General features: G+C 35.4%; 1 protein-coding gene and 1 long non-coding RNA gene across 6 annotated transcripts in view; one reads left to right on the top strand and one right to left on the bottom strand.

The window, feature by feature from the left end:
* Bicd1 (BICD cargo adaptor 1) overlaps window positions 1-26,663 on the top strand; it is a 138,286-nt gene that overhangs the window by 104,771 nt on the left and 6,852 nt on the right. For 3 of the 5 annotated variants that reach the window (XR_012911545.1, XM_075982197.1, XM_075982199.1), the window contains one exon: window positions 24,711-24,786. The exons of the other annotated variants lie outside the window; for them this stretch is intronic. Coding sequence is in view for 2 of the 3 variants with exons in the window: in XM_075982199.1 (XP_075838314.1) it covers window positions 24,711-24,786 (76 nt within the window). In the remaining variant the exon portion in view is untranslated. The remainder of the gene's footprint in view (window positions 1-24,710; window positions 24,787-26,663) is intronic. 5 annotated transcript variants of the gene reach the window in all.
* On the bottom strand, window positions 18,082-25,643 carry LOC142855795 (uncharacterized). Its single transcript, XR_012911546.1, has 3 exons — window positions 25,567-25,643; window positions 25,262-25,374; window positions 18,082-18,163 (listed from the first exon to the last, which is right to left on the bottom strand). It is a non-coding gene; the product is annotated as an uncharacterized LOC142855795 (long non-coding RNA).

Below are 26,663 nucleotides of genomic sequence, written 5' to 3'. Positions count from 1 at the left end.
TAAATTTGTATCAATAAACCAAGATCCATCCCAATGAAAATTATTCATATCTATATTATATCCATCTTTAAATGTAAAGAAACATTTATAAACAATATTTGGGAATATGAACATAGTTTCTCCAAACTGCTTCCTGCTGTTTATTAGACATAGTAATTTTTGGGGGTGTTCATGGTAACCTTCAGGGGGATCTTGTTTCATCAAACCACACCAGTCTTGAAACAACCCACAGATTCTCATCCTCTGTGGAAACAAGAGAAGAACCTCTTTTCCAAAGCAACATATCCTTAGACCCAAATTTGGAAGTCATGATAACTTTATAATATTCATGCTGGTTTAGCTTAGCAGCCCATACAATTAAATCTCTCTATATACTTAGCTCATTCATAGTCAAAAAATTCAAAGAAGACACAATAATATACATAATACAGACTCTATGAATTTTTCATTTTTATGTGGCTTATTTTTCTTTAATTGTTTTAATCTATGACTATCTGTACTCTGTCTCTTTAAAGACTTTACCCTTCTTTTAAAAAAATCATTTACTTTTTTCCCCAACTCTCTATACTCTTTTTCTTCTCTCTTACAAGCCTGTGTACATCTATCCAACCCTATGACTCATCTGGATTTGTCTTTATTACATATCTGTAATTCTTTACTGTCCAGGAGCACTTTTTAAAATGCTAAGCGCCTCTTAAAACTTAAGCTACATCATTACTATGTTATATATGGTACTTCCTGCCTGCCCGCCCAGTCTAAAACTTAAGCTGCACCATTACTATGATATATATGGTACTGCCAGCATGGTGGAACCTCTTGTGCTTCTGAGAGACATGCACACTGCCCCGTTCTCAGGCACACACACAGCATTAAGCAAGCTGCAGCAGTGTGCTCACAAACCCCATCCAAATGCTCTGTAGCTGGACCTCCTGCCTGAAAGAGTCAGAGTTCACGCTGGAGCAAGACCCAGAAAGCTGACATGTCAAAACAGCATGGCTTTTTTCTTTTACTACAGCTGAATCAGGAAACCTCTCTTAAAGGAACTACAGGACACCGTCAGCAAACAGCAAGAAGCTGTGTTAAGCTCTGTATTTTTGTGTCTAGAATTCCTTTTTAAGCTCTTTCAGGTTTTATGTGGATTTAGTCCATCACGTTGGCCCGTCAATTTGTAGTATCGAGGCTGCTTGTTCTTCTTGGCTGCCTGGCTAGCTTAGACCTGAAATAATCACACAGAAACTGTATTAATTAAATCACTGCTTGGCCCATTAGCTCTACCTTCTTATTGGCTAACTCTTACATATTAGTTGTTTAATTTAATTTGCCTACCAGCAAAGTTTCATCATGTCTATCTTTTAAAGTGGCCCCAACCCATTTCTATTAGTTTGTATATTAGCATAAAATTGTGGCCTACCAGCAAAGTTTCAGCATGTCTATCTCTTGAAGTGGCCCCAATCCATTTCTGTTAGTTTGTATATCACCATAAAGTCGTGGTCTACCAGCAAAGTTTCAGCACATCTCTCTCTGGTGGCAGCTTCATGGCATCTCCCCAACTCCACCTTCCTTCTCCCAGCATTCAGTCCAGTTTTCCCGCCTACCTAAGTTATGTACTATCAACAGGCCAAGCCAGTTTCTTTATTCATTATCCAATAAAAGCAACAGATAGACAGAAGGACCTCCCAAACCAGTGGATCAATTTTACAAAGTCATGAGCATTTGGTTAGAACTTGGTCATCAGTTGAACTGATAGAAAGACTGGAAGGGATCAGAAAACAGAGGTCTTGATGAATGTAATCAGACTGTATGCCTTGGGTTCAACTAACAGGCTTATTTTTATTTTTAGGGGTTTTAAACCTGTAGTTTTATTTTATATGTGTGGGTGTTCTGCCTAATTATATATCTGTATATCATATGCATGACATAGAAGCCAGGAGAAATCTTTGACTTGCCTAGGGCTGGAGTTACAGACAGTTGTGAACTGTCTTGTGGGTGTTGGGAATCAAATCTGGGTCCTCTGGAAGAGCAACCAGTGCTCTTAACCACTGAGTCATCTCTCCAGTACCACAGCTAAGAGTTTTAAAAATAGAATCATGTACTGTTACATAAAGTAATCAGGGTATCATCTGGGTGATGAGTAGGTTGAATGTGTGTAACACCTGAGTAAAGAAACAAGTTTGGTTGCAAATGAAAAATAAGGTAAAGGTGTTAGAGATATATAAAAGTGAAATTTAGTGAGCCCTTTGTGCCTGTTTTTATTGCCTCTGCCCCTTCATCCTTCTTATCTTGTATGTGGAACAACTGTGGTGAGTGTTACTTAAATCTATTTCCTCAACTAACAGTCTCAGTAATTTGTTCTCCTTCACACATGTTTATAGAGCTTTTCCTATTTATGTGTATTCTTCTTACTCATATCACTGCCCTGCATTTTCTTGACATAGTGGAAATAGTATTCTGTTTAAATTTGAGATCTTTTCCCATAGTTTTTTCTGGAGGAGAGAACTCAGCCTAGTGCATGTAAAATGCATATTCTACCGTTAAATTATACTCTCAACGTGAACTTGTAATTTTTTAGGTTGTGTTTTCTTTTAGCTTGCACAGAGTTCTTCCTGTATGTGATGGCTTAGGCATTGCATGTCTAAGGTTTGGCATCTACCAACATGAAAGTTAATTCAAAATACTAATTCACTCATGGTATAACACAGCTGTGGAACACTTGCCTATCATTCTCAAGGCTTCAGATTTGATCTCCACAAAATTATCAACTGTATTTTGAAAAGCATATTTCTTTTCATATTATCCTAAGATAGTACATACTTAGAAATCAATTCAGATTTTAAATTGTAGTGAATCACAAATAGTGCATGTGATATTTTTTCCACTTTGAGGGCTAATGATGAGAAATTGCAGGAGAGTACAATACTTTCAAATGTCTCTTTTAAAAAGTATTTCTTTGGAAATTTTGCTTCTAAAAAGTATCTTTTAGCATAGAATGATTTTGAATTGGAATATACAATATTAAATAAGATTATTGTCTGACAGATTCTATTTCTTATTCTAACGGCAGACAGCTAATTAAATATTGACAAATTTAGTGACAAAACATTAATTTGTTTTTTCTATGTATTTCTATATTTTCCCTATTTAGATGAACATCAGATATCCTCAGATTTAGCTCACTGTTTTTAACAATTTGCTTCGTAAAAATATTTTCAAACTTTGGGGCTTAGTGAGAAAAGTGCGTGCAGTATAAGAATGAAAACCTAACTTAGAATTCCCAGAGCACATAGAATTCCTCAGTGCTATAGGGAAGGACGAGGCAGGTGAATCCTGAGGACTGTCTGCCAGCCAGCCTAGCAAAAATGAAGGGCTCCAGAATCAATGAGCAACCTGTATCTTTCTCTCTTCCCCTAAAATGTGAAACGTGATTGTGGAAGAAACGCACCTAATGTTAACTTCTGCACATACACATGTATTGGCAAGTGTACCCACAAACATATATGAATACCACAGTTGTCTAAGTAAACTTAAGTTGACAATCCAATGTAAAGATAGGAAATCCCACAAATCCCTATCTCTAGATGAAGAGCTACAGATAATAAACAAATGTTGGGGGAAGGATGATTACTCTTCTCTGGGAATAACCCCCTTGGAAGGTTTTCCAGTGCCAGGTGGTCAGCCCTAGAAACCTACACATCCATTCAAAACTAACAGGATTTAATAGGTTGAATTTGTGTATTGATTGTACGATATGAAACAACAATGGGTAAAGATGAGGAGTTAATGAATTTGGGTGGGGAACGGTATGCTGTGAAAAGAGTAGGAAGAGAGGAAGTGAGAAATAGTGTACTTATATTCAAATTGTATTTTAAAACTTTGGATAGGAAAGTCAAATTCTGAGGCCTTTAGTGGTAGAATGTCTGCAGAGAGAGGTGGTGGGCCTCACAGCTCTGTGCTCTCAGCAGGCTTTGGAATGCCAGGCAAGACTATCAGCAAGTGTCGTAGCTCGAAAGTACCTCCAGATGCTAGCAAGCAGCAGTCCCTTCAGAGAAAGTCTGCAGAAGGAAAGTCGCAAATGGGAATAGCGTGGGAGGATTTCTGTCTTTGGTGGGTCTTATAGGTCAGAGACAGCTGAAGGACTGAACTCTTCTATGTAGCCAAAGCATGAAGCCTTGGAGGCTGATGTCAGCTTGATTGTCTCTACCTGTATCCTCAGGTCAAGTTCTGGAGACTAGAGCAGAGGGAGTCTGATCAGTTGCTGCCCAAGGCAGAGGTCTCAGGTGTGGAGCATTCCTATGGGTCTTTCTTCCTTCTTGAACTGGCTGACAGTAGCACTGAGGCTGACCAGGAGCAGGGCTCTATTGTCTTCTTTCTCTTGCTCCTCTGACTCCAGGAATCTGAATCACCACAGTTCACCCACTCTGTTATATAGAAGCAGCTGGGGCCCTTGTTAGATAATGTGCCTGCATGCGAATAAGATTTGAAATGAGACCTACCAGAGAATAGCCATCCAACTTGGATGAGGAGGCAGGAACACTGAGTCCTTTGACCTTCTAAATTGGGTCATTAGTCTAACTTCACCTGCAGTGCCAGGGAAGCTGACACTTAGTTGTTAAAAGGAGTTTCTTACTACTTTGTGGTTGCTGTGTTGACAAATGACCACCTTTGCACTTGGAGCTACTCTCCACTAGAGATCTTGTCACCGTAATCATCCTTGATCACCGTTAGGGCAGCAGGCTGATCTTCCAGCTCTTCCATTCGCTGGATTCCACACCCTGATTACACTCAGGGCTTTTCATATCACTTTCCACTAGACAGAATTTGGGGGTGTTTTTGCTTCATCCCGGCTTCTGTTTCACCAACAGCTGAGGTTATCCACTAGACCATGGTGGCAGGCTGGCAGATTCGGTCCACTTTAAGCTCCTTCTGGGTTCTTGGGGTTCTTCTGATTCTTATCGGAACCTAAAATACTTTCAGCAAACAGACTTTGTCTTGTAAAAAAAGTAAGCCTTGATATTCCTTCTTGGGATTTCTTACTTGCACACTGAGCATCGGAGTGTTCCACAAACAGAACTGGTATTCCTAACCAAGGACCACTGGAATACAGGTGTGTCTCTGAGAATAGGAGGTACTTAAACTGTGCTATCATGGTTAACACCTGGATCTGGAGGAGCAGATACATTTTGACAGGATGTTATGAGCAGACCCTCACATCTTGTACCACAGCCAATTGCAAAATCTTTATTTCATGAGACCATGCTTGCTACAAAGAATCCCTTTCCAAAATACCTTTTATTGTTTGGCACACGATTATTATTACTTGGGGACCTCATGGGGAAGTTGTCAATGACCCAGCTTGTTTCATATTAAACTGATGTATAATATAATATGATCCCTAGAGAAGCTGAAGATGAAGCATTTTGCATGTGGATAAAAGTGTCAAAGCCAAGGCAAGTAGTCACCTTCCAAATAGCTTTCAATAGCTCATGATAGCTGTGATTACGGAGAAAGACGAAATTGTGGTCTCAACCAGTGTCTTGTCTGTTAGGACAGCCTTTCTCTACAATTTTTGTATTTCACATTCTTTTCACTGAACTTGACATTTCAGTCACTGGAAACTGAAAATTTCCCCTGTATTAGCTGTGAGACTTTCAACCAGTTACCTAGCCATATCAGTGCCTGAATATCCTTATCTGAAAAATGCATAAAATAAGAGCATCCATGATAGGACAGTAGGGTACAATAGTCAGGTAGTTACAAGCAGTATTTATGATATGATTTTTAAGAAGAAATAATGTAGGAAGTCCTTCTGTATATGTGTTGCTTTTATTAAATAATGAATAATTAATCTAGAGTGGCCTGTGATAGAGCAGAGTAGAGCTAGGTGTGGAAAACTAAACTGAATGCTGGGAAAAAGAAAGCAAGGGTTCCAGATGAAGATGGACACTTAAAAGGAATCCCACACTAGCTCAGAATTGAGGATAATAGAAGGTTATTTATTTAGGTGTAGACTCACCAATCAGTATCCTCTGCTGGAACGGAGAACAGCAACCAGGGTTGCTTTACATTGGTATAAATAGTATAAGAGGTCATGCCCAAGTGGGCGGGATTTCCTACAGCACATAGACAGTAAATAAAGAATATTTTTGTATTCTAAGATTTCTATCCCTTTATTTTCTTATAAATGGTGTAAGCTATGTGTATCATATGTATCAGTTTTACCATCACAAACATAGGAATAAACATTATGAAGTTTTTTTCTGATATCTTCTACTGGAGTGAATCAGCAGCTTTGTCATTTGTGCCCAGCCTGATTTCTCTTGTTTGCTCCTTGTGGGTTCAAACCTCTTTAGTCTTTGAGTCTCCCTATTGCACCTGTACAGGGAATACATTTAGTACCTGAAACTCAGGATTGCACAAGTACCCTTAGTTGCGCAGTAGGTACTCACTCTGTTGATTTTATGGGTATTAATTGTGTACAGTATCTCAAGATAATCAGTTTATTATTCTTCATTAGCTATTGTTTGTTCTCCTGTTATATAATATAGTGTTTTTCATCTGTGGCTCACTGTAGATAATTAATTTAAAAACTATTTGACAATTTTCCAAAATAAATAAATTTCTAAAATAAAGAAATTTTATTTCTTTATGTAGGCTATAAATATACCCACCCAACTTTTGTGTTTTTCTAGAAGCATTCTATACATATATAATCAATTACATATAAATATCTGCATATGTAAATACACATTTGAATATTTGTATATGTATATTAGCAGCATTAGTACAACCATAAACGTGTTTATTCATGCTGTTTTTATATCTCCCTCTTTTCATATCAGCTCATTTTTTGTATATTTTTAACCATAAGAAAATATCAAAGAGAAAAAAATCTTGAAGAAAGCTTTAACTATTTTCCTGTGTAATACTGGAGTATCTCTTCCCAAATAACAAAAATTATAGCTGTCAGACTGTGCAACCTTTAGACTAGAGCTGTTGGGTGAGACTGCTTATTTGTTTCTTGACTGCCCAGGCTCCTGAAATTATCACACAGAAATCTGTGTTAATTGCAATACTGTTTGGCTAATAGTGTAAGTGTATTTCGAGCCACATCTTACATCTTAAATCAACTCATCTCTATTACTCTGTGCATCACCACGAGGTCATGGCCTACTGGCAAGGTTCCGGTATCTGTCTCTTCTGGTGGCTGCAGCTACATGGCGTCTCACTAACTCCGCCTACTTCTCTATGTCTGCTTGGAATTCCCACCTGGCTTTTCTGTTAAGCCATTGGCTGAAAGCAGCTTTATTCATTAACCAATAAAAGCAACAAACACATATACAGAAGGACTTCCCACACCATTACTCAAGTAATATTATCTCCCTTCTCAGGCCTTCGATGGGATTGCAGATTAGATAGTCATAGTTACTTTCCTCTTATGATTTAGCCAAGCCATTTCTAATACAAGACTTAGACTCCTTAGGGTAGAATAATTATTGAAATATTTAGCATATGTTTCTTGCTTAATATTGTTTATACTGTTTGTAATTTTAATTTTTATAATTGGTAGCTGTTCTTATTGTATATAGTTTTGTACTGGGTTTAAAACTCTTATTTAGACAAAAGGAAGAGGTGATGGGGAACTTACTTCAGTCAATGGCCTCTGAAAGGCTGGACCAGGTGGGGCATGGGTTTTGGATACCAAAAAGCCTGCAGGAGCGACTGCTCGGTCTCATCCCTCTTGCCACATCTAGATATGTTCCCGTTTTCTCATTGTGATCCATGAGTTTTCCCTTTTAATAAAGAACACTTTAATATACCCTATTCTGAGCTGGTGTGGGATTTCCTTATTCTCTTTCCCCTCATCTGATGTGTTCTGCTTCATAGAGCTATCAATATTAGCAACATGTATACTTCTATATTATATAGTAGACACATTAAAAATGTAATTCATCTTAACTTTAACGGACTATTTCATTTACCATAGTCATAATAGCATTTCAATAGGAGATTCCACTGTTTCTGTTTCTCAGTCTTTGAAACTTAGTGTCTACTGTGTATTTATAGCACATCTTGGTTTGAACCAGCCATGCGCCAACTCTCCAATACCATTGTGTACAGTTTGAAACTTTATTTCCAGTAGTTTTGATTAATAGAATTTCTAAATGTAAATGTAACTTTTGTTTTTCAGTGTGTTTTGTGGCTTGTTTAGAACTTGCTATGTATACCAGACTGGCTTCAAACCTACAGACATCCACCTGCCTTTGCCTCTGGAGGGCTGGAAACACCAAGCTCAATTGGGGTCTTTCAGAGTCTAGCTCTGAAGAATCCCTCTCAGGGTTTGATTAAAGACACCACAATAAGCAAAAGGAACAAAAAATCTGGGGATTAAGAAATCTACTCACAGCACGTTCTTTCTAACCGTGTGTCTTTATCCTTCTTTTTTCTTATTTCCTTATTCCTCCTGTTACAGACATTCCCAGTAATATATACCCTTATAACAAGCAATTCCCCAGCCCTAGCAAGTTTACAGACTAGATTTCTTTTTCCCCATAAAAATCAGATAAGAATTTTCACACACACACACACACACACACACACACACACACACACACACACACACAGAGAGAGAGAGAGAGAGAGAGAGAGAGAGAGAGAGAGATCGAGATCCATGGCTCTCAGCTCAAAGGTCGGTGTAGGAGTGGCTTAGTGCATGTCCTGTAAACTCCTTAATAAAGAAAGTTAGTTAAGAAAGAAATTAAGTCATCAGGAAATTCTAGAGGGAAAGCTAGTGCACTATGCTACATTTTTAGGTGATTAGATAAAGAACTAAAAGGTTTATTTTCAGTAAAATTATGAATAGGGCATGAATTGTTTTTGAAATCAGTGCACCACTTTTTTTTCTCCCTGCATGCATAGAGCAAATCAGGTAACCAGGCAACCTACATCAACAGGCAGAAGCTAATGTTTTCTGATCTGATTAGTACATTCACCAGATGCTGCAATTTCTTTAGGCCTAGCTCTGGAGTTTACAATTATTGTTCTAAGTGGTAGAAACAAAGAGGACACCGAGGCCTCTAACTGAGCAGTTCCAGGGTATGCTGTTATTAGCCATTCTTATAGTGGGCATTGTGGGTCTGTGGCACCAGCAGGAAGGAAGTCTTTCTCTGGGTTGCAGTTAATTATCTTTTGTGCTGTCCTTGAGAGTAAAATGTAAGCAGTAAATCATCAGTAAACTGAGGTGAGTGTAGGAGTTAGGAGGGTTAGTTTTGGGTTATTGTATTACTTATCTATAAGTGAGGTAAAACCAGGCGTGCATATTTCTATCTGTCTGAGCAGCTATGAATAAGCAGCTTTGGGCAAGTAGTAATTCTTAGATATCTGTGAATATCTTAAGTAGGATGCTTTTGACTGTACCATAAGCACTTACCAAATGCCTGCTGATAAAGAAAATTGCAGAAAGGAAGGCAGATCTCTGTGTTTACCTAGGAGAGATGAATGAAGGCCTGGCAGTGGGAAACTGTTTTCACACATAGCTAGGGGAATGTGATCAGTAAACCCCAAAAGCATAGGAAATAGTTCTGAACTGTGCGAATTAATCCCCAAATATGTAACAGAAGAGGAATCAGCTATAGAGAAAACGTACAGCAAAAACACAGCCACTTTATTCACAAAGCAATAATACCAAAAAAACCCTGCCTTTTAGTTTAACCTTCAGTAAATCCCTTGGCTCTCATAAGTCAATTGTGAAAAGATGACTGAGCAATTACTATATAATGTTGCAGCTTGTAACAATTACTATTTTTTCATTTAAAAATGAAGTGTGTAAATTTCTCTCTGAGTAACGCATATAGCTGACCCTAATTTTTTGACAATGTCTGGAATAAAGAATAAAAGTAAAAGGATCAATGCTCCTATAATCACCAAGTTAATAAGAAGGTTACATAATAAATTGCTATTAACAAAATCTTTGACTGAGTTAATGAAGCAATTGGTTATCTGTTCTGTAGAAGTTTGGAGTCTGGAATGAATGATAACACTAATTTGAGAATGTAATGTGCCTATGTTCATACGTAGCTGGGAATTATTCCAGATACCCCTTAGGTGGGCTGTACTTGATTCTAGGACATTTCTGATCCATTAAAGGGCAGGGGTGTAATAAAATCTACTTATAATCAGCATGACATAATGCTGTTAAGCGTGTCTTAAAATTGTAGGTTTGAGTTATTATAAGAAAGGAGTGTTAGTTATGAATATTAATTTTATCTATTAGTCTTTGACTAATACACTGTATTTTGATGAAATTAATTGTAACATTTGATAGTGAATATCTATCTTGTGTGTGTGTGTGTGTGTGTGTGTGTGTGTGTGTGGTTTTTCAAGATGAGGTTTCTCTGTGTAACGCTCTAACTGCCCTGGAACTCACTTTGTAGACCAGGCTAGCCTCAAACTCAAAGAGATTTACCTGCCTCTGCTTATGGGGATGCATCACCACTGCCTGGCTTAATATTTAATTTTTAAAATAAGAATTAAGATGGTATATAATTATCTTTTAAAATTGAACTATTGGATCAGTTATTTGCTGCTGCATATTGATTCTTCACTGTTTTTCTCTGGTTTAAGTGTTGCTCTTCTATATACATTAAATGTTTACATATCCTTTTCTACCTTTTTGTTACTAAATCTCATGTGCATTTTAGGAACTTAATTCCTGATGATTGCATAAATGCTAAAAAGATACATTCTTTCATGATTTTTAGAATATTAAAATTGCTTTAAAATTGGTATAATCATCAAATTGTGGAAAGGGTGTATTTATTATTTTAGGCAGGGAGCAACTTGAAAATGTTTAAAGTACATCTTGTCATTTTTAAATGACACTATATGTAGGCTGAAAGTATACCAAGCTCTTTCAAGGTGAGTTCTTAGAGTGTTCCTTTTCCCCCAGAATTAAATAAGATAAGGATAATACTGAGTAAACCATTTCTTACTATAAAACCAATCCAATTAACAAATGATGCAATGATGGAACATCTGATGACTGTGGTTCTATCATTCTTCATATTTCAATTTGTTTTTATTTACTACTACTTCTGTCAGATATCCCTGTCCAGAGCTTGCATTTTCTTAAATATTCTATATTCAGAACATGAGCTTTTTAAGTGAAATTAACTATGATAGAAGGATATAATTCCTTAATTACTGGAGAGACCAATATGTTAATTAACTCTACGTCAGGAACCTATACTATTTAGTATTACCATACAATTTAAAACTTACAGTTTAAAATTGTATTAAAATTTTGTTAAACTCATGAAAATTGAAATTTTCTTATTTAAATCTTTAAAGAAAAAGGTGAAATTTGTCCACTAAAAATGAAAGAAAATAGATTTTTAATATTCTTAATTGCTTTGTGTTTAGAGAGCAAATGAATGATTATGATGTTCTTATATTCACCAAAGTCTACCCACGTGGTGTTGAAAATCAAGGTCCCTAGAATGAGATTGTGTCTATAGGGGCAATATCTAAAAGAATAGATATCCTGTGACATATATAAAATTCAGGAAATCTCAGGCAGTAACTCCTGTTATCTCCATTCTCTTGTTCACCAAGACAAAACAAAACAGAAAACAAAACAAAAAAAACCCTATCAACCAGGAGACGCAAAGCCCCAAATAGACACTTTTAGAGTTTGTTTCAGGTCACAGATTCTGTTTTAAATTTACTGAAGTGGCCTATCTAGTAATAATAAGCTAGTCAAAATAAAGTTTGAAACTGTTAAATATTTTATACTACTACCTTTTTTCTGTTTGTATTCACCACCTGCAGGTCTTTATTCAAAATGGCAGTTAATTGCTTACCTATAGCTCCTGACCTTTAGTTTTTCTAGTATCTTTTGTGTTGGGTGGAGGGGTTGATACTACAGTGACTTGCCCTTGGCATTGCTTTCATTCCAAAGGCCTGCATGCAAAGAAAAATTCTGGTGACCAGCTATGCCATTCCCTACTGTATTTCAATGGGAAATGACCATTAGTATCTTCCATGCTGTTATATTATTATTATACTATTCAATTTAATCTGATGGTACTTGTTACTTGTAGTCTGCTATTTTGATGTGGGATTCCCCTCTGTATGCTATGAATCTGTTTTATTACCATTGGTTATTAAAGAACCTATTTTGGCAATGGCTTAGCAGAGTAAAGCCAGGTGAGAAATCTGAACAGAGATAAAGTAAACAGAGTTAGTGAGATGCCATATAGCTGCCAAAGGGGAAAGACTCCAGCCACCAGCCAGAACTTACCAGTAGGCCACAGCCTTGCAGCGATTCACAGATTAATAGAAATGGGTTAATTTAAGATGTAAGAGTTAACTGGAAATATGCATGAGTTATTGGCCAAACAGTGTTGTAATTAATATACTTTCTGTGTTATTATTTTGGTCTGGGCAGCCAGGAAAAAAAAGGAGCAGTCTCTGCCTACCAAATGGCATCCAACGTGGGCCAACTACAACCACATAAAACCTGAGAGAGCTTAGAAAGTAATTCTACACACACACAAACACACACAAACAAATAAAAACAGTTTTAAGCACAAATTCTTGGTAGCTATATTTTTTTTTCCAGATTTGCTCTGTTTGCTAGAACAGAGGCACAATTCCTTTAAGAGGTTTCCTGACTTAGTGGTAGCAGCATAAACTGTGTGGCTCCTCTAAGAAAGTTTCCTGATTTGTGTTAGTTGCACAAACGGCTCCAGCTCTTTCAGGAGGCTGTGCACTTGAATGGGATTTGTGGGCAGTGTGCTTCAAGTTGCTCTGCACAGTGGTGGGCTCAGTCAGTAGAGCATGAGACTCTTAACCTCTGGGTCTTGGATTCGGTCCCCACATTGGATGCCATTTTGTAGTCAGAGACTGCTCCTTTGTTTCTTGGTCACCCAGGCTCAAATAATAACATAGAAAATATATTAATTATAGCACTATTTGACCAATAACTTATGCATATATCCAGTTAACTCTTACATCTTAAATTAACCAATTTCTATTAATCTGTGAATTTGGCCTACTGATAAGGTTCTGGCTGGCGTCTGGAGTCTTTGTCCTTCAGCAGCTACATGGCATCTCTCTGGCTCTGCCTACTTAATCCCTGTTTGGATTTTCCACCTGGCTTTACTCTACTAAGCCATTGGCTGAAACAGCTTCTTTAATAACTAATGGTAATAAAACACATTCATAGCATTCAGAGGGGCTCCCACATCACTATTTGTTCTTATGTCATGTTGTAACACTATTTATTGAAACAAACCCTTAGGCTATATGGCTTTATCTGAGATTTTATATCTAACATGGACCTTGCAAAGAAGTCCTTTTCTATCTGAAAAAACATATCAAGAGAAAGCCATAGTTGTTACCAAAGGAAGCCAGTCTCTAGTATAACCAGTTATTTCCCCTGTCTATCTAGGCCCACATACATAAAAGAGATCCTCTAGTGGTGTTGAGGCTATCATTATGAAAATTTATGTTATTTTCTCCATTATTGGATCTGGGATCATTATAAAAAACTGTATTTTTCTTTTCTTTTTTTTTGTTTTTTTTTCTTATTTTCTCTCCCATCCCCTCTGTTTTTTAGGGTCTTATATAGTCCAGGCTGGCCTCAAAATTTCTAAAAAGCCATGAAGGATGACCTTGAACTTCTGATCCTCCTGCCTCCACCTCCTAAGTTATGAAATTACAAGTGTATGCCGAGTCATGCCTCGTTTTTGCTGTGCGGGGGATCAAACCAAAGACTTGTGCATAGGAGACAAACTTTCTACCAATTAAGCTTCATCATGTTTCTAAAAATATATGTAAATATTTCAATATTTCAGTACTTTATAGCATAATTCCAAAGAAAAGGTATTATTTTAATAGAAATTCATCAATTTCCTAGTATCTAAAACAAATTCCTTTTTTGAAAGTTTAAAATATATGCCAGGTATGGTGATGTATGTCTATAATTCTAGTACTTGGGAAAAAGGAAAGAGTTCAAGTTCAAGGCCAACATGGATGACATAGTGAGTTAAAACGAAGTCTAAGTATGACAAATCTCTGTTTCAATAAACTAACTTATTATATATGGATGCATAGGCAAAACAAACAAACAAACAAACAAACAAACAAAGCAGTGTTTCTGGATTCACTATTCTTACAGTGTGTTAGATTTTTATTTTACTCAAGACATTTATGATTTAAAAATTAACTATATTTTAAATAGTATGCAAAAGCTTACAATCTAATTCATTAATGCTTTTTAGTATTTATCAACACAGCAGGCACCTAAAGTCTTCTGAACCATTATGGTGAATAATGGACCTTTTTACATACTAATTCTGGATTTATGTTCCCTTCTGAGTTCAGAATGAGTTTGGTAGAGGCTACAAGAACAGTCTGAGCTCCTATGTGAGCATGGTCCAAATTATGTATAGTTGTGATGCCCATGGAAGGCCTGTTCTGGCCACTTTTTATTCTTTAGTTTTCAATTATATAATGAAATTATGGCCACATAGCATTTTTAGCTAGACTATTTAAGGTGACCTAGGATTTCAACTTGTATAACTAGTCAACTAGAAAAGATTCATAGTATACTATAGTTAATAGTCATTAAAGGGCTTTTTAGTATCCCTGCAACCCTGTGATATTTCTCTACTATAGCTGTATGTTCCTCTTTCACACACAATCTCTTTAATCATCTGTTGATCTTGTTTAGATTTTTGTGGTTTAATGTGTTATCGTCTAAAAGGTATAAGATGAAAATGAAAAGTCTGTCTCAAATGATTGATTTTATTCTTTTCTTTGCTGGCTTTTAAAGGTTTAAAGTAGGGCTTTGGAAATGGCTCAGTTGATAAAGAATCTGTCATGCAAACATGAGAATCTGAATTTTGGTCCCTGGAACAAGTCATGCTTATGTGTGTCTTTAATATTAGCCTCAGGATGAGAGAGGGGTAGAGACAGGTAGATTGGTCCCTGGCACTAATTGATCAACCAGCCTAGCCAAATCCATAAGCTGCAGATTCAATGAGAGAACTACCCCCTCCACCCTACAAAACCACAAACTCATAAAGATAGGATATAGTCAAATCATTGCCTCTTAGTAATATAACCTTTTAGCTAAAAATGTCAGTGATACACAGATTTTAATGTAATGATTTTGTGAAAAGTATCTATACAAGTCAAGTTTTTCTTGGATTTATTGATTACTGGAGTCCAGAAATTTTCTTACTCATTTTTGAATTTAGATTATTTATACTTGGCTGCCTCTAGAGCTGTTCTCATGTGCTCACATCACTTAGCAAATCTTTAAAAATGGGGTAGATTCTCTGTTTCTCTTAAACAGTAATCAAAAATTTTCATCTAAATATTTATGTAAAATATGTACAAAATATATTTTGTAGGATAGTGACTTAGGAAAGGACTGCCATTTTAACTGAATTCATTTTTAGAGAATGTAAAAATTAAAGGGATTTTGTTAGTTTTTTTTTAGTTGAAAGGGGCTTTTCTTGCTCTAAAGACTTGTTTGCTGTTCTATTGCTCACGGTTTTCCAATTTTTAAATTCTAAACTGACCCCCAGTTTTTAATCTCATTTAGGATTATACCTTACTATTAATACACTCAGTCTCTGACCAGTTTGGTCATAATAATTGAAATTATATATATAGGATAGAAACAGGTACCATTTCCTTCTGGTCCTGTGTTAACCAGGTCCTTGGTATAGACCGTGAGTCCACTGTTTAGTTCATCTTATACACCTGTTTTTGACTGTTCGAGCAGCCTGTTCTTTATTGCTATTCATAGGATACTTTGAAAAACAGTATAGTCCTTTACTCTGGGTAGTTATTTATAGACTAAGCCATGCACAATGATATTAGAATAAGTTAAACATAATTTTTTCTCTTTTAATGCACTACTTGACATCAAAAGCAAAAAGAGGTAAGTTGGTTATAAACATGTAGGCTAACAATATTTCCCTTGATAGATTTATTCCTGACTATCCTTGCCTGACTTAAATTTCCACAAAGCAATGCTTTTACATTGAGAAGCTTATCATTGTAAATCCTTTTTAAATTGGATTTTTCAATATACTATTTAAGCATATTGCTGTTCCTGTAAATTTTGATTTAGTTTGAGTCTTAGGACATTTGGAAACACTTCATCTAGTTTGGATTCCTGTTTGCCTGATAATGTGTATCACACATTATAAGAACTCCTTTCTTAATATAAGAAAAAAAAAACAGAACTAAAAAAACCCCACAACAAACCAAACCAAGAAACAGCTGATATTGGGAAAGTCTTTAATTTTGAGATACATTGAATTGCAGAAATGGATGTCCAAACTTCTCAGAATATTCTCCAGTGCTATTTTTCTGCAATGATTAAAAACTGAAGAAAATTATTAAATGAGAAAATCAAACACATTTCATTGAGTGTTATCTCATGAATATTTTCATGTGAGATCTATTTTTATAACTGAACTTTTTAGTGAATTCCTGGGTACAATTTGTTTAACTTATTTCTCTTTGTCATTAGTGATGAATTAGGACATAAAATGATGGTCTAGATTTGATGCATGTTAATTAACTTTCTTTACTAATGATTATCTGCCTTTTTATCTTGAATTAACTCTGCTAGCTTGCCTGGCTTTTGAGAAAGTTATTTCTAAACAAAGGGTGATGTGTTTAATTGGTGTGAGAATCTGGCAACACAGTGTCCTTTTACCTCTTGGTGCCACTGTAGATAATACTCTCTCTACCTTTATCATCCATCTCTGTCATTCTCATGATTTATTCCTAAGTTGTTCAGGAGAAAAAAGGTGCAGACAATTTATTTCTCTTTTATAAGATTTGTATAAAATTAATTTTTTATAAACATTGTTTTGTTTTATTGACTAACCATATGACATCATATGTGACAAGTCTCATGGAAGTTTTTGTCTAATCTATAAACAATAATTCTTCTATACTTAGCAAACAGTTTTAATACTTATCAGCCTGTGATAAACTTGTATGCCATTGTCATTGGGAAGGCAAAACCAGATGCTTTTTAAAAGTTTGTTATTTTTGCCTGAAATTTATCAGGATTTTTGAATATTTCAACAGTTGTATAGTTTTGTCCTTTGAAGAATTTTAATGCTTAATAACTTTTAGACTATCAAGGATATTAAGATATAATGGAGTTTACTGTGTTGAACACTGAATGTCCGGTGCTATAAATTAGCAGATTATACCCCAGAGATTGGAAATTATACTATCATTTTATCAGTGACTACTTTCAGGGAAACTAAAGTGTTTCTAGGATATGTGATATAATTGGCAAAAAGGGGTGAGATAGCCAGCTCTATGTGTTTGATTTTTTTATAACATCAAATGTGGCTCACAGTTACCTCTTTTTATTAGTATTGATGTAACATTAACTCATTACTGTAAATATTTTACTGACTACAATTAGTGTTTATGTGTTTCTATCAAGTCCTATTATTTTTCCTTCTGTAACATTTCTGTCTCAAGTGTTTTCATGTTTGCCTGTTATTTCTTTTGATGTACTTGGAAGTCCTTAAGACTACTTAAGTAGTGTACTTGATGTTTCTTTCTGTTAGTGCACAAATATACTATTAATAACTTTATAGATTTAGTGAGGAATAATTTAGAATTGCTGTTATTGATAAATCTTAAATTATAATTTAAAAATTATTTTCCTGATTTAAAGTCTCTTTGGTAATTAACAAAAAAATTAATATTACTACATTACTTTAAGATCTTTATTAGCTAGTGTACCCTCTTTCTTATTCCTTTTGTTAGAAACATATTTTGATGGCAGGAATGCGTGATTCATAAACTTTCTCAAATGAATCTGTCAAATATTTACAAAGTACACACAAGAAAAATTTTCACAGATCTTTTAAGGGAAATGAAGTCAGTACATTAGTAAATATTTTACATCATATTGAAAATTCCTTCTGTAAACTATTGTGGAAAAATAAGTAATTTAAGGCAGTGTCCTTTGACTAGAAGGGGATTAGACATTCTGCAAGGAAAGTTACCAACAAAGCCTCACGGGGATGAGCATTGATGGAGTGTAAAGAAGTCAGGTATTTCCTTCTAGGATGCTGAGAATGCTGTCACAAACTGGATGGCTCTGAACAGCCTGAGAAAGAAGAAATGTTTCAGGTGAACATATATAGGAGCAAAGGCTTTTGGAAATAACTTCTTTATATTATTTTTTTTTTTTTACCTTTCTTGTTTCACCATAGTTAGTCCCTTTACTTATTTCTTGAAGTGGAAAACCTCAGTCATGGCCAGACCTTTCTTCCCTTTGTCATGTTGTCTAATCAATGGGTTCTGGGTTACATGTTTTTTTAACAAACATTTTTTTTGCTTGATTTTCATAGGAATCCTGCAAGACTGTTGTTTAATGTCTCCACTTAGCGAGTAAATAAGGCTTAAAATTTGATGCTCAGAATAGTCAAATTACTTCTTTTGCCTCTTGGCTACTGATCCACAGAGCATGAAACCAAACACAGTGTCTCTAAGTATGTGGCTCTGTGCCGAAGCAAAAACAAACAAACAAAAAAACTTTAGTTTTTTATAAAAGTCACACAGAAAGTGACCAGGCATAAACTCTCTACCTTTCCACGCTTATTTCCTCACTCTAAGTAAAATTAAATCTGTCTAGATGTATTCATATTACTTGGGAGGCTGACACAGGAAAATGCCAGCTTAAAGACCATCATGGGACCCTGTTTCAAAAGTTAAAATCTATTTGACTTTTTTTTTATAAGGATCAGAGATCCTTGTGTGCAAGATATTTAGTTCATGTTTATGTATATAGAGCATGTTCTAAACATTTCAAGTCACTATTATGTCTCGTCTTTCTTGTTTTTCTTGTTTATGTATATAGAGCATGTTCTAAACATTTCAAGTCACTATTATGTCTCATCTTTCTTGTTTTTTTACTTTCATTTTGTGTGTTTGTTTCTTTTCTGTCAACAAAATCAGGTCCAGGTTTGCAGAAAAAAGAAAACAAAAATAAGTTGTCTCTATGCTTGGATCATTGACTGTGGAGTATCAAAAATAATTAATAACTCTATCGACTTTTATCAAGTAGCTCTCATATATCTATATCTCATATGTATTCTTGTTTTTTATATTATTATTTAATCCTCTGTTACTGAATATTGACTATCTGCTGAAATATTAATATTATTTCGGTAGAGTGATATCTATTTGAAAATTGCAACAGTATCATTCTATGATAGAAATTGTTCAGATGTATTTATTTAAGTTATTATTACAATGGTCTTAAAAATATTATGCCAGTTTAAGAAGGGCAATAGCCAAATGTCTTACCAACAGGCATGCATATTCTTTGAACCATGAACTCCTATTTCTCTTGCCTATCATGTGTATTTTTGATAATATAAATCGCTATTTTTAAAACATGAAAAGAGAAGCCAGAGGTAGAGGCAACATCTTTTTTTTTTTTAATAACATTTTTTTATTGATAAAAGAAGAATAAAGAAAAAAAAAACAAATTTCCACCTCCTCCCAGCCAACATCTTTAATCCCAGCATTTAGGAGACTGAGACAGATGGATCATGAGTTGAGGCCTATTGGGCCACAGAGCAAGTTACTGTCTTGAAAGGAATGAGAAGAGTAGTGAAAAGAAGGGTACCTATCTTTGTTCTGCTTAAATTTTATTGCTGAAGGAAAGACACTAAAAAGTCATGTGCATATACAACATAAATAAATAAGTGCCCAAAGAAAAAGAGAATGTGAAAGCAGTAAGATAAACACCTAAATGTGACAGAGAGAATGTGGAAATACAGATTTTATACAGAAGAAAGAAGCTCTTCTAATTTCAGTCCACAAACTTGAGCCTGATCTTTGGCAAATTTCGGGAAATGGACGGGTTCATCTGCTTAGTATACAGTGGTGAATGCTAAAGTCTAGTTCATTCTGAATGACTTCTGCTTGACTAAACTTCATTCTCATGTATAAAACTAGGGTAAGTGGTATATCTGAATCTTGACAAACAACCAGCTGTTTAAAAAATTAAGGCAGATAGAGAATTAGCCATACAATCTTTTGTATTCATAATTGGTTAAAAAGAATTAAAATCACCCATCAAAATTTATGAAATCTATCTCTACCTAGCTCTGTTGCTGCCAGTATGAAATACAGATATTAAAGTCAGATTACCACATTTTTACTTGATACATAAAAATAGGATAGGGATTAGTATATTAAGTGACAGAGTAGAACACAAAAAGATTCTTTGAGTAGGAAAAGGTGAAATGCATTAGGGATAAACGTAAAACATTTAAAAGTAGGAGTTGGAGTTGTAACTCAGTGGTAGAATGCATGCTTAGCATGCACAAGGCCCTGGGTTTAAGTCCCAAACGACAGATAAATTACATAAACTATTTCACTGGAATTATGAACATATGTATCCTTAATTTTATTAATAACATATATATATACATCCATATTTCTTTGGCATTCTAAACATATATTCATAGGCATGACTTGTTAGCACAATCTGTAAAAAAAGAAAGATTGGCAAGAAATAGCAGTGGATATGGTTGCTTTAAATGTCATACAGATTTTGTTATTTTCATAGGATTTTGATAATTAAGATGAGACAGGTAGGCTGTGCTATTTTTTCTCTTGCCATACTTTTAACTATATATGTTTTAATTTTCATACACCTCAGGGTTAGAAAGATGTTTCCATACTAGACCATGTACTCTAGAGTAGAGCGAGGGAGTTACATGAGAGGAGAGTGAGAAAAATTGCACCATGTCTCATAGGAAGAGCTTGAAATATTTGGTATTGAGAACATAGATAGTTTTCACAGAAACTTGAGTGTCACTGGATTTGTTTCATGGTGCAAGAGATATATTGAAGATACATTTTTCACTAGAAGCCTGGGTGCATTAGATGTTCTACTTTGAAAACATGACATGCTATAGAAGACTGTGTGTCATTGAGAACTGCTCTGTACTTTTCACAGAGTATGTGGTAACCAAGGAAACTTCTAGAGCCTCATTCTGGCAGACAGTGTACTCACAGCTCAGATTTTACTTCTATAATTTCATATCACACCTATTGCTGTCATGTGGGCAGACGGATGAGTCAAAGCCTAGTGTCCTAACTTGTTCCACTCAGGGCATCCTCACCTATTCCATGCAGCCATCATTGGGTTTTGGGACTCCCTAAGGCACTGATTTTTAGTATACTGATGAATTTTCTAAATTGCAGTTTAAAATGTTAAAACTAGTAGAACCTTGAGAGAAAGCTATAAATCAAAACTTCTTCCTCTCTACCAGGGAAATCTGTTTTCGACCATCAAAATAAAAACAAACAAACAAGCAAACCAAATCTAACAGAAAATAAGAACACAAAATATTATCCCTGTTCTTGGATGCTTCATCTTCCTTTGTATTTCGATGTATTTGATTCTCTTCAAATCAGTATCTCAACTGTATGATGGTATTCTTTCACTATATAATGCTAATGCTTTCTTGAGGTTGCTGATAGAAATTTAAGAGTAGCCAAGATCACAGTGCCTGACACATTGTAAGCAATGAGTGAGTTCCAGATGCTGTAGCTAGCATCTTCCTCCTCCTCGCCATCTCCTTACCACATTATTGTAAGTGCTCACTGAATGTGTTTGTTTTTCTCAATCAAGCAGAGATTTTATCTTCTTTGTGTTTTTGTCCCCATTGTCCAACAGTCTCCATCATAAAGTTAGTAATTTTTTATTTAATAATTGAGACTATCTTGATTAATAAATGACAACATCAGCTGTGGGTGCTCTGCAAGCCACATCATTGTCATCTTTCATGCTTTAAAAATAATGAAATCCAGCTACAGTTCCCTCAAGAGTCTGTCTGGGCTAGATCATAGTCAGAGCTTGAAGATCAGGAACTGGAGCCTCAGAAGGATTTTTTTTCTATCTCCCAGCATACATGCTTTGCTTTGCAGAGTGCATGCTAAAATGTTGTGGTTCAGTCTGGCTTGAAGTGGGCATAATTAGAGGGGTGTGGACCCAGGGGACTCAGAGGGGAGATTTTAGAGACAGTTGAGTCAGAGAAATGTAGCTTTTAAAGTTTTATTCACATCATTACATTATGATTGTACATTTGGAATTTGTTGTTTTTGCTCTTAAAACATGGAATGTTAGTAATAACCAGAGATGATGCCTATACTTATTTTTATTTATTTACTATTGTGTTTTAGACAGAATTTCATTATATAACATTGGCTGGCCTGGAACTCACTGTGTAGAACAGGCTGACCTTGAACACTGAGATCTGCTTTCCTCTGCCTCCCAAGTGCTAGGATTAAAGACATATACCACCATGCCCAGCAAAGTGACTTATTTTTAAAAGAGAATATAGGACTGGAGAGGTGGCTCAGTTGTTTCTGTTGCTCTTGGAGAGGACCTAAATTCAGTTGTACCACATGGTTTACAGTTACCTGTAACTACAGTTCCAGGGTATCTGGCACCCTCTTCTGACCTGTTGCTACCAGCACTAATATGATACATATACATACATGTAGGCAAACACTCATGCACATAAAATAAAAATAAAAAAATCTTTTAAAAGGAAAGAGAACATGATGTTCATTATAAATGTAAGGAGTTACCAAATCAGACAGCTTAGTAGGGGAGTGCACTGTGGTCTTGACCCTCTAATTCTAAATATTGCCAGAAAGGGTATTTTCAGTGCATGCTAAGTCATAACTGCATTGCAAAACAATTATTTCTAGTATACAGAAGATTTGAAAAAGTAAGAATTTTGATACTTTAGTTGATTCTAAGGATTGCCATTCAACAAAAGCTAAGGCTCTATTTTAGAAGTGTTTTATTTATCCCTTGCTGACAATATAAAGTGTAAAGATTACAGAATATATGTCCAGGTAATTTTCCCATCCATCATACTTACTTAATGGAGGGCAGCATGCACCTAGTTAACTTAAAAATTGAATATCTAATGGCTCAATTAAAATTCAATTAGCTATCTAAATTTGTCCAAATTATAATACAGATAAAAAAGTTTTTGGAAGAGACAAAAGGAGCAGACAGAGATTTTAAATATAAAAGGAATTAATTTCTAGAGACTTGAGTTTTTGTAAAAGAGAACCATTGGAGCTTGGTCAAACAACAAAAAGGGGACCCCCTCTGGTTCTGAGAGAATGGGGGAAAATCCAAGTATGATAGTCTAAATATCAGTTAATACAGATTCAGATTTCCTCATTCCTATTAATAATAAATAGTTAAGCTGTAACAAAGATAATTGTGTAAAACAGACCCTTCAATAATGATGCTATAGAGAACTCAAATCAAGCTTACTTTGTGTTGCTTTCTACACTGCATTAGAAAGTTTGTGTGTTTCTAATGTCTTACATAAGAACACTTTTATGAATTTTGATATTCTAAATTACCAAATTCTGATATATTTTGTTATAACATAGAATATAGTGGTTTTAGAATATCAAAAACTTAGATATGAGCTTTTTTTTTCCAGACAGGGTTTCTCTGTGTAACAGCTCTGGCTGACCTTGAACTAGCTCTTGTATATCAGGCTGGCCTTGAACTCACAAAGATCCGCCTGTCTCTGCCTCTTTAGTGCTGGGTTTAAAAGCAGGCACCATCACGCCCTACTTAGATATGAGCTTTTAAACATAAATCTCAGTAGAGTTTTAACTAATCCCTGTAAATCCAGAATTTGAGGTGACTTGGCTTTAATATTTTCTACATGTCTAAACTGTTCACCAAAGAAAATGCTTCAAGAATAATTTTGAAGTCCAACTCTCATTTTTGCTTTTTTTCAGATTTTTTTTTACAAAAATATTATGCATGCATTTTCAACTAGCCTTTTGCATTATTTCTAATATTGTGAATCCAGTGCCAGAAAGCAGACTGATTTTTGATGGTTTAGATACCTATTTTCTTGGAGTTTATGATTAACACATTAACAACTTATAACATGTAGTTAATCTAGTATGAATTATAGTATGTGGCTTTAAAGTAACAAAAACAAAACAAAGTGAGTACCATTTATAAGGTTGTTTTCCTTCATCAGTCCATGTTACTAAAATTTTCTTATATAGTGAACCACCTAAGACTTCTGCTAACAATTATTTTCAATGCAATCAAGTTTCAGAAAACCGTAAAGATAATTTTCTTGGTCAATATCCTGTTAATAAAGTATTGTTTGACTTTCTCAAAATATCTGTGAGTTTAACAATATTTCTATATGCCCTGACAGTAAAATCTGTTACCTGAATATATTCCATATTTGAACAGCAGATCTATGTGCTGATCAAGTAATCAGCATCATGTTCAAGTTCACAAGCTGAAGTTTTTTTTATATTGATTGACTCTTTGACTTTAAAGGCATCAAATCATCAAGTATGAGTGAACACAGGGCATAGTACTTTTAAAATCTTACTACTAATTTTATGTCATTAGTTATTTTCTAATATTTTATTTAATTAAGGAAAAATCTGTCTTTTCTATTGACATTAGTCAAGGAAAACCCATACCCAAAGAAAACATACTTAACCTAGATGTTTCTAAGTGCACATTCCTCACTAAATCTCAGGCAACTATTTTAGTTACTGTTGCTAACACCTGTATGTCATCTCTTTGTATACATGTCTAATTTATTAGTTTCTTGTAGATTGTCAGCAGCCTGCTGCCTCCGTACCGCCACAGTGCTCACAACTAGCTGGGAGGCAAGACTACCCAACTGTCAGGTAAATTCTCAGGTCCTTCCTTTTCCCACTAGCTGCATGTCAGCTCCCCTTCCCAAGGCTACCTATGCATCTTTATGTTATTGCATGTTTTTTCATGAATTGACTACATGACTATACCCTTGTTACTTGAAGTCCATATTACCTATGAGCATGCACAGGAATTAGTGCTATGTCATCAACCACTAGCTGGTAGAATAAAGGCTGCTTCATTTCCTCCTTGTGAGCAAATATGTGGGTTATTCCAGTACTTCATTGCCTCCAATCTCAAATCTGTAATTGTTAAGCTTTTATCTTTTTGTCCTTCAAATATACATCTCAGACAAACAAACAGTGAAAATGTATGCAATTATATATGAAAAATATCTAATGTCCATTCTAGGACACTTTATAAAAGGATTTCCATTTTCTGTCTACTTAGTCCCATTGTTAAAACTGAACTGAAAAGATAAAGAATGCTATTTGTGATAGTACATACCTGTAACCCAAAGACTTTGTAGGCTGTGTTAAAAGGCTTAGTTTGAGATCAGCATAAGTTATATATTGAATTCAATGCCAGCTTGTGATACAGAATAACACTGTCTCCAAAATCTATAAAAGAAAGGAAGGGGAAAGAGGAGAGAAAAATTCAAATCTGAATTCCAAAAAAAATATGCAGTGATTATTTTTCCTTTCTCTGAAATGAAGTGTTTCAAAGTCATGTTTGTAGACAGACACTGAACTGGAAAGTTTACTGACAATTCATATTCCAGTTTAAAGTACTCCAAGACAGTTACTAGTTACCTCTATCCTGAGTGACTCCCCACAGCCCAGCAGCATCTCATCATAACCTCCTCATCTCCATAGTGTCCTTCATCCTCACTTCTGTTGGACTAAACTTTTGAATCTGAAGTCTATTTATTTATTTTAGAGCCTGCTTATTAATATACATAATGTATCTCGTGTTCTCCTACCAGAAGGCTTGTGTGTATCAAACAAGGACCAGCCCAAACATAGGTCCATGTGTGTGTCTGAGATAAGCAGCTGTCAGTAGCAGACATGCATGGTCATACCTTAGGGTAATTGGGTAATGACCAATCCAAAGCTAGTATGTGATGTGGTTCATTGCCTAGGTAAGTGTAACATTGCCCCCACTATTGTGGATTGAACCTAGGGTCTCACATGTGCTATGCTAAGAGCTCTACTGCTGAGCTGCATTGCCAGCCCCCAAAGTACATTGTTAAGTAGTAACTAGACAGTGTCTTCTGATTGATCTCTCTTAGAGAAGACTGATCCTACATTTATCTCAGAAATGTTCTGTATTTTTTGATTTATTTAGTTTATTTTATGTGTGAATGTTTTCCTTGCATGTATGTATGTGCACCACATACATGTTTGGTGTTTGGAGAGAAGATGGCATTGGGTCTCCTGGAAGTAGAGTTACAGATTGCTGTGAATCACTATGTGGGTGCTGGGTATTGAGCCCAGGTCCTCTGCAAGAATAAATGACATGGTCTTAATTATTGAACCATCTCTCCAGCTCTTCATGATAAACAACAGTTTACTAATGTATTGATGACATTTATAACAATAGCCAATTTTGGATAATTTCAATTATGTAAGTAACTGAATATTAGTATAAATATTAGTATAAATGTTCAAGTTGATCTGAGAGGGATTCTATAGTATAGTAATTGGGAACATGAGGTCTGAACCTATTATAGTGTACACTCTTCAAAGCAACCTCCTTTATTTGGGGCTCCAGGGTAGTGTCGACACAGTACAGATGCTCCATAAATGTTGACTACATGAGTGAGTGGATGAGCTTTAGAGTCAAACTTTTGGCTTGTAATCCTATCTCTTACAAGCCTGCATGTGTAATTTGAAAAGCTGTTTCTGTT

Source organism: Microtus pennsylvanicus, chromosome 8 (genome assembly GCF_037038515.1).
Source record: "Microtus pennsylvanicus isolate mMicPen1 chromosome 8, mMicPen1.hap1, whole genome shotgun sequence".
In the NCBI taxonomy this organism is placed as follows: Eukaryota; Metazoa; Chordata; class Mammalia; order Rodentia; family Cricetidae; genus Microtus; species Microtus pennsylvanicus.
The sequence above is the reverse complement of the archived record's forward strand: the minus strand, read 5'-3'. Positions and strand labels throughout refer to the sequence as shown.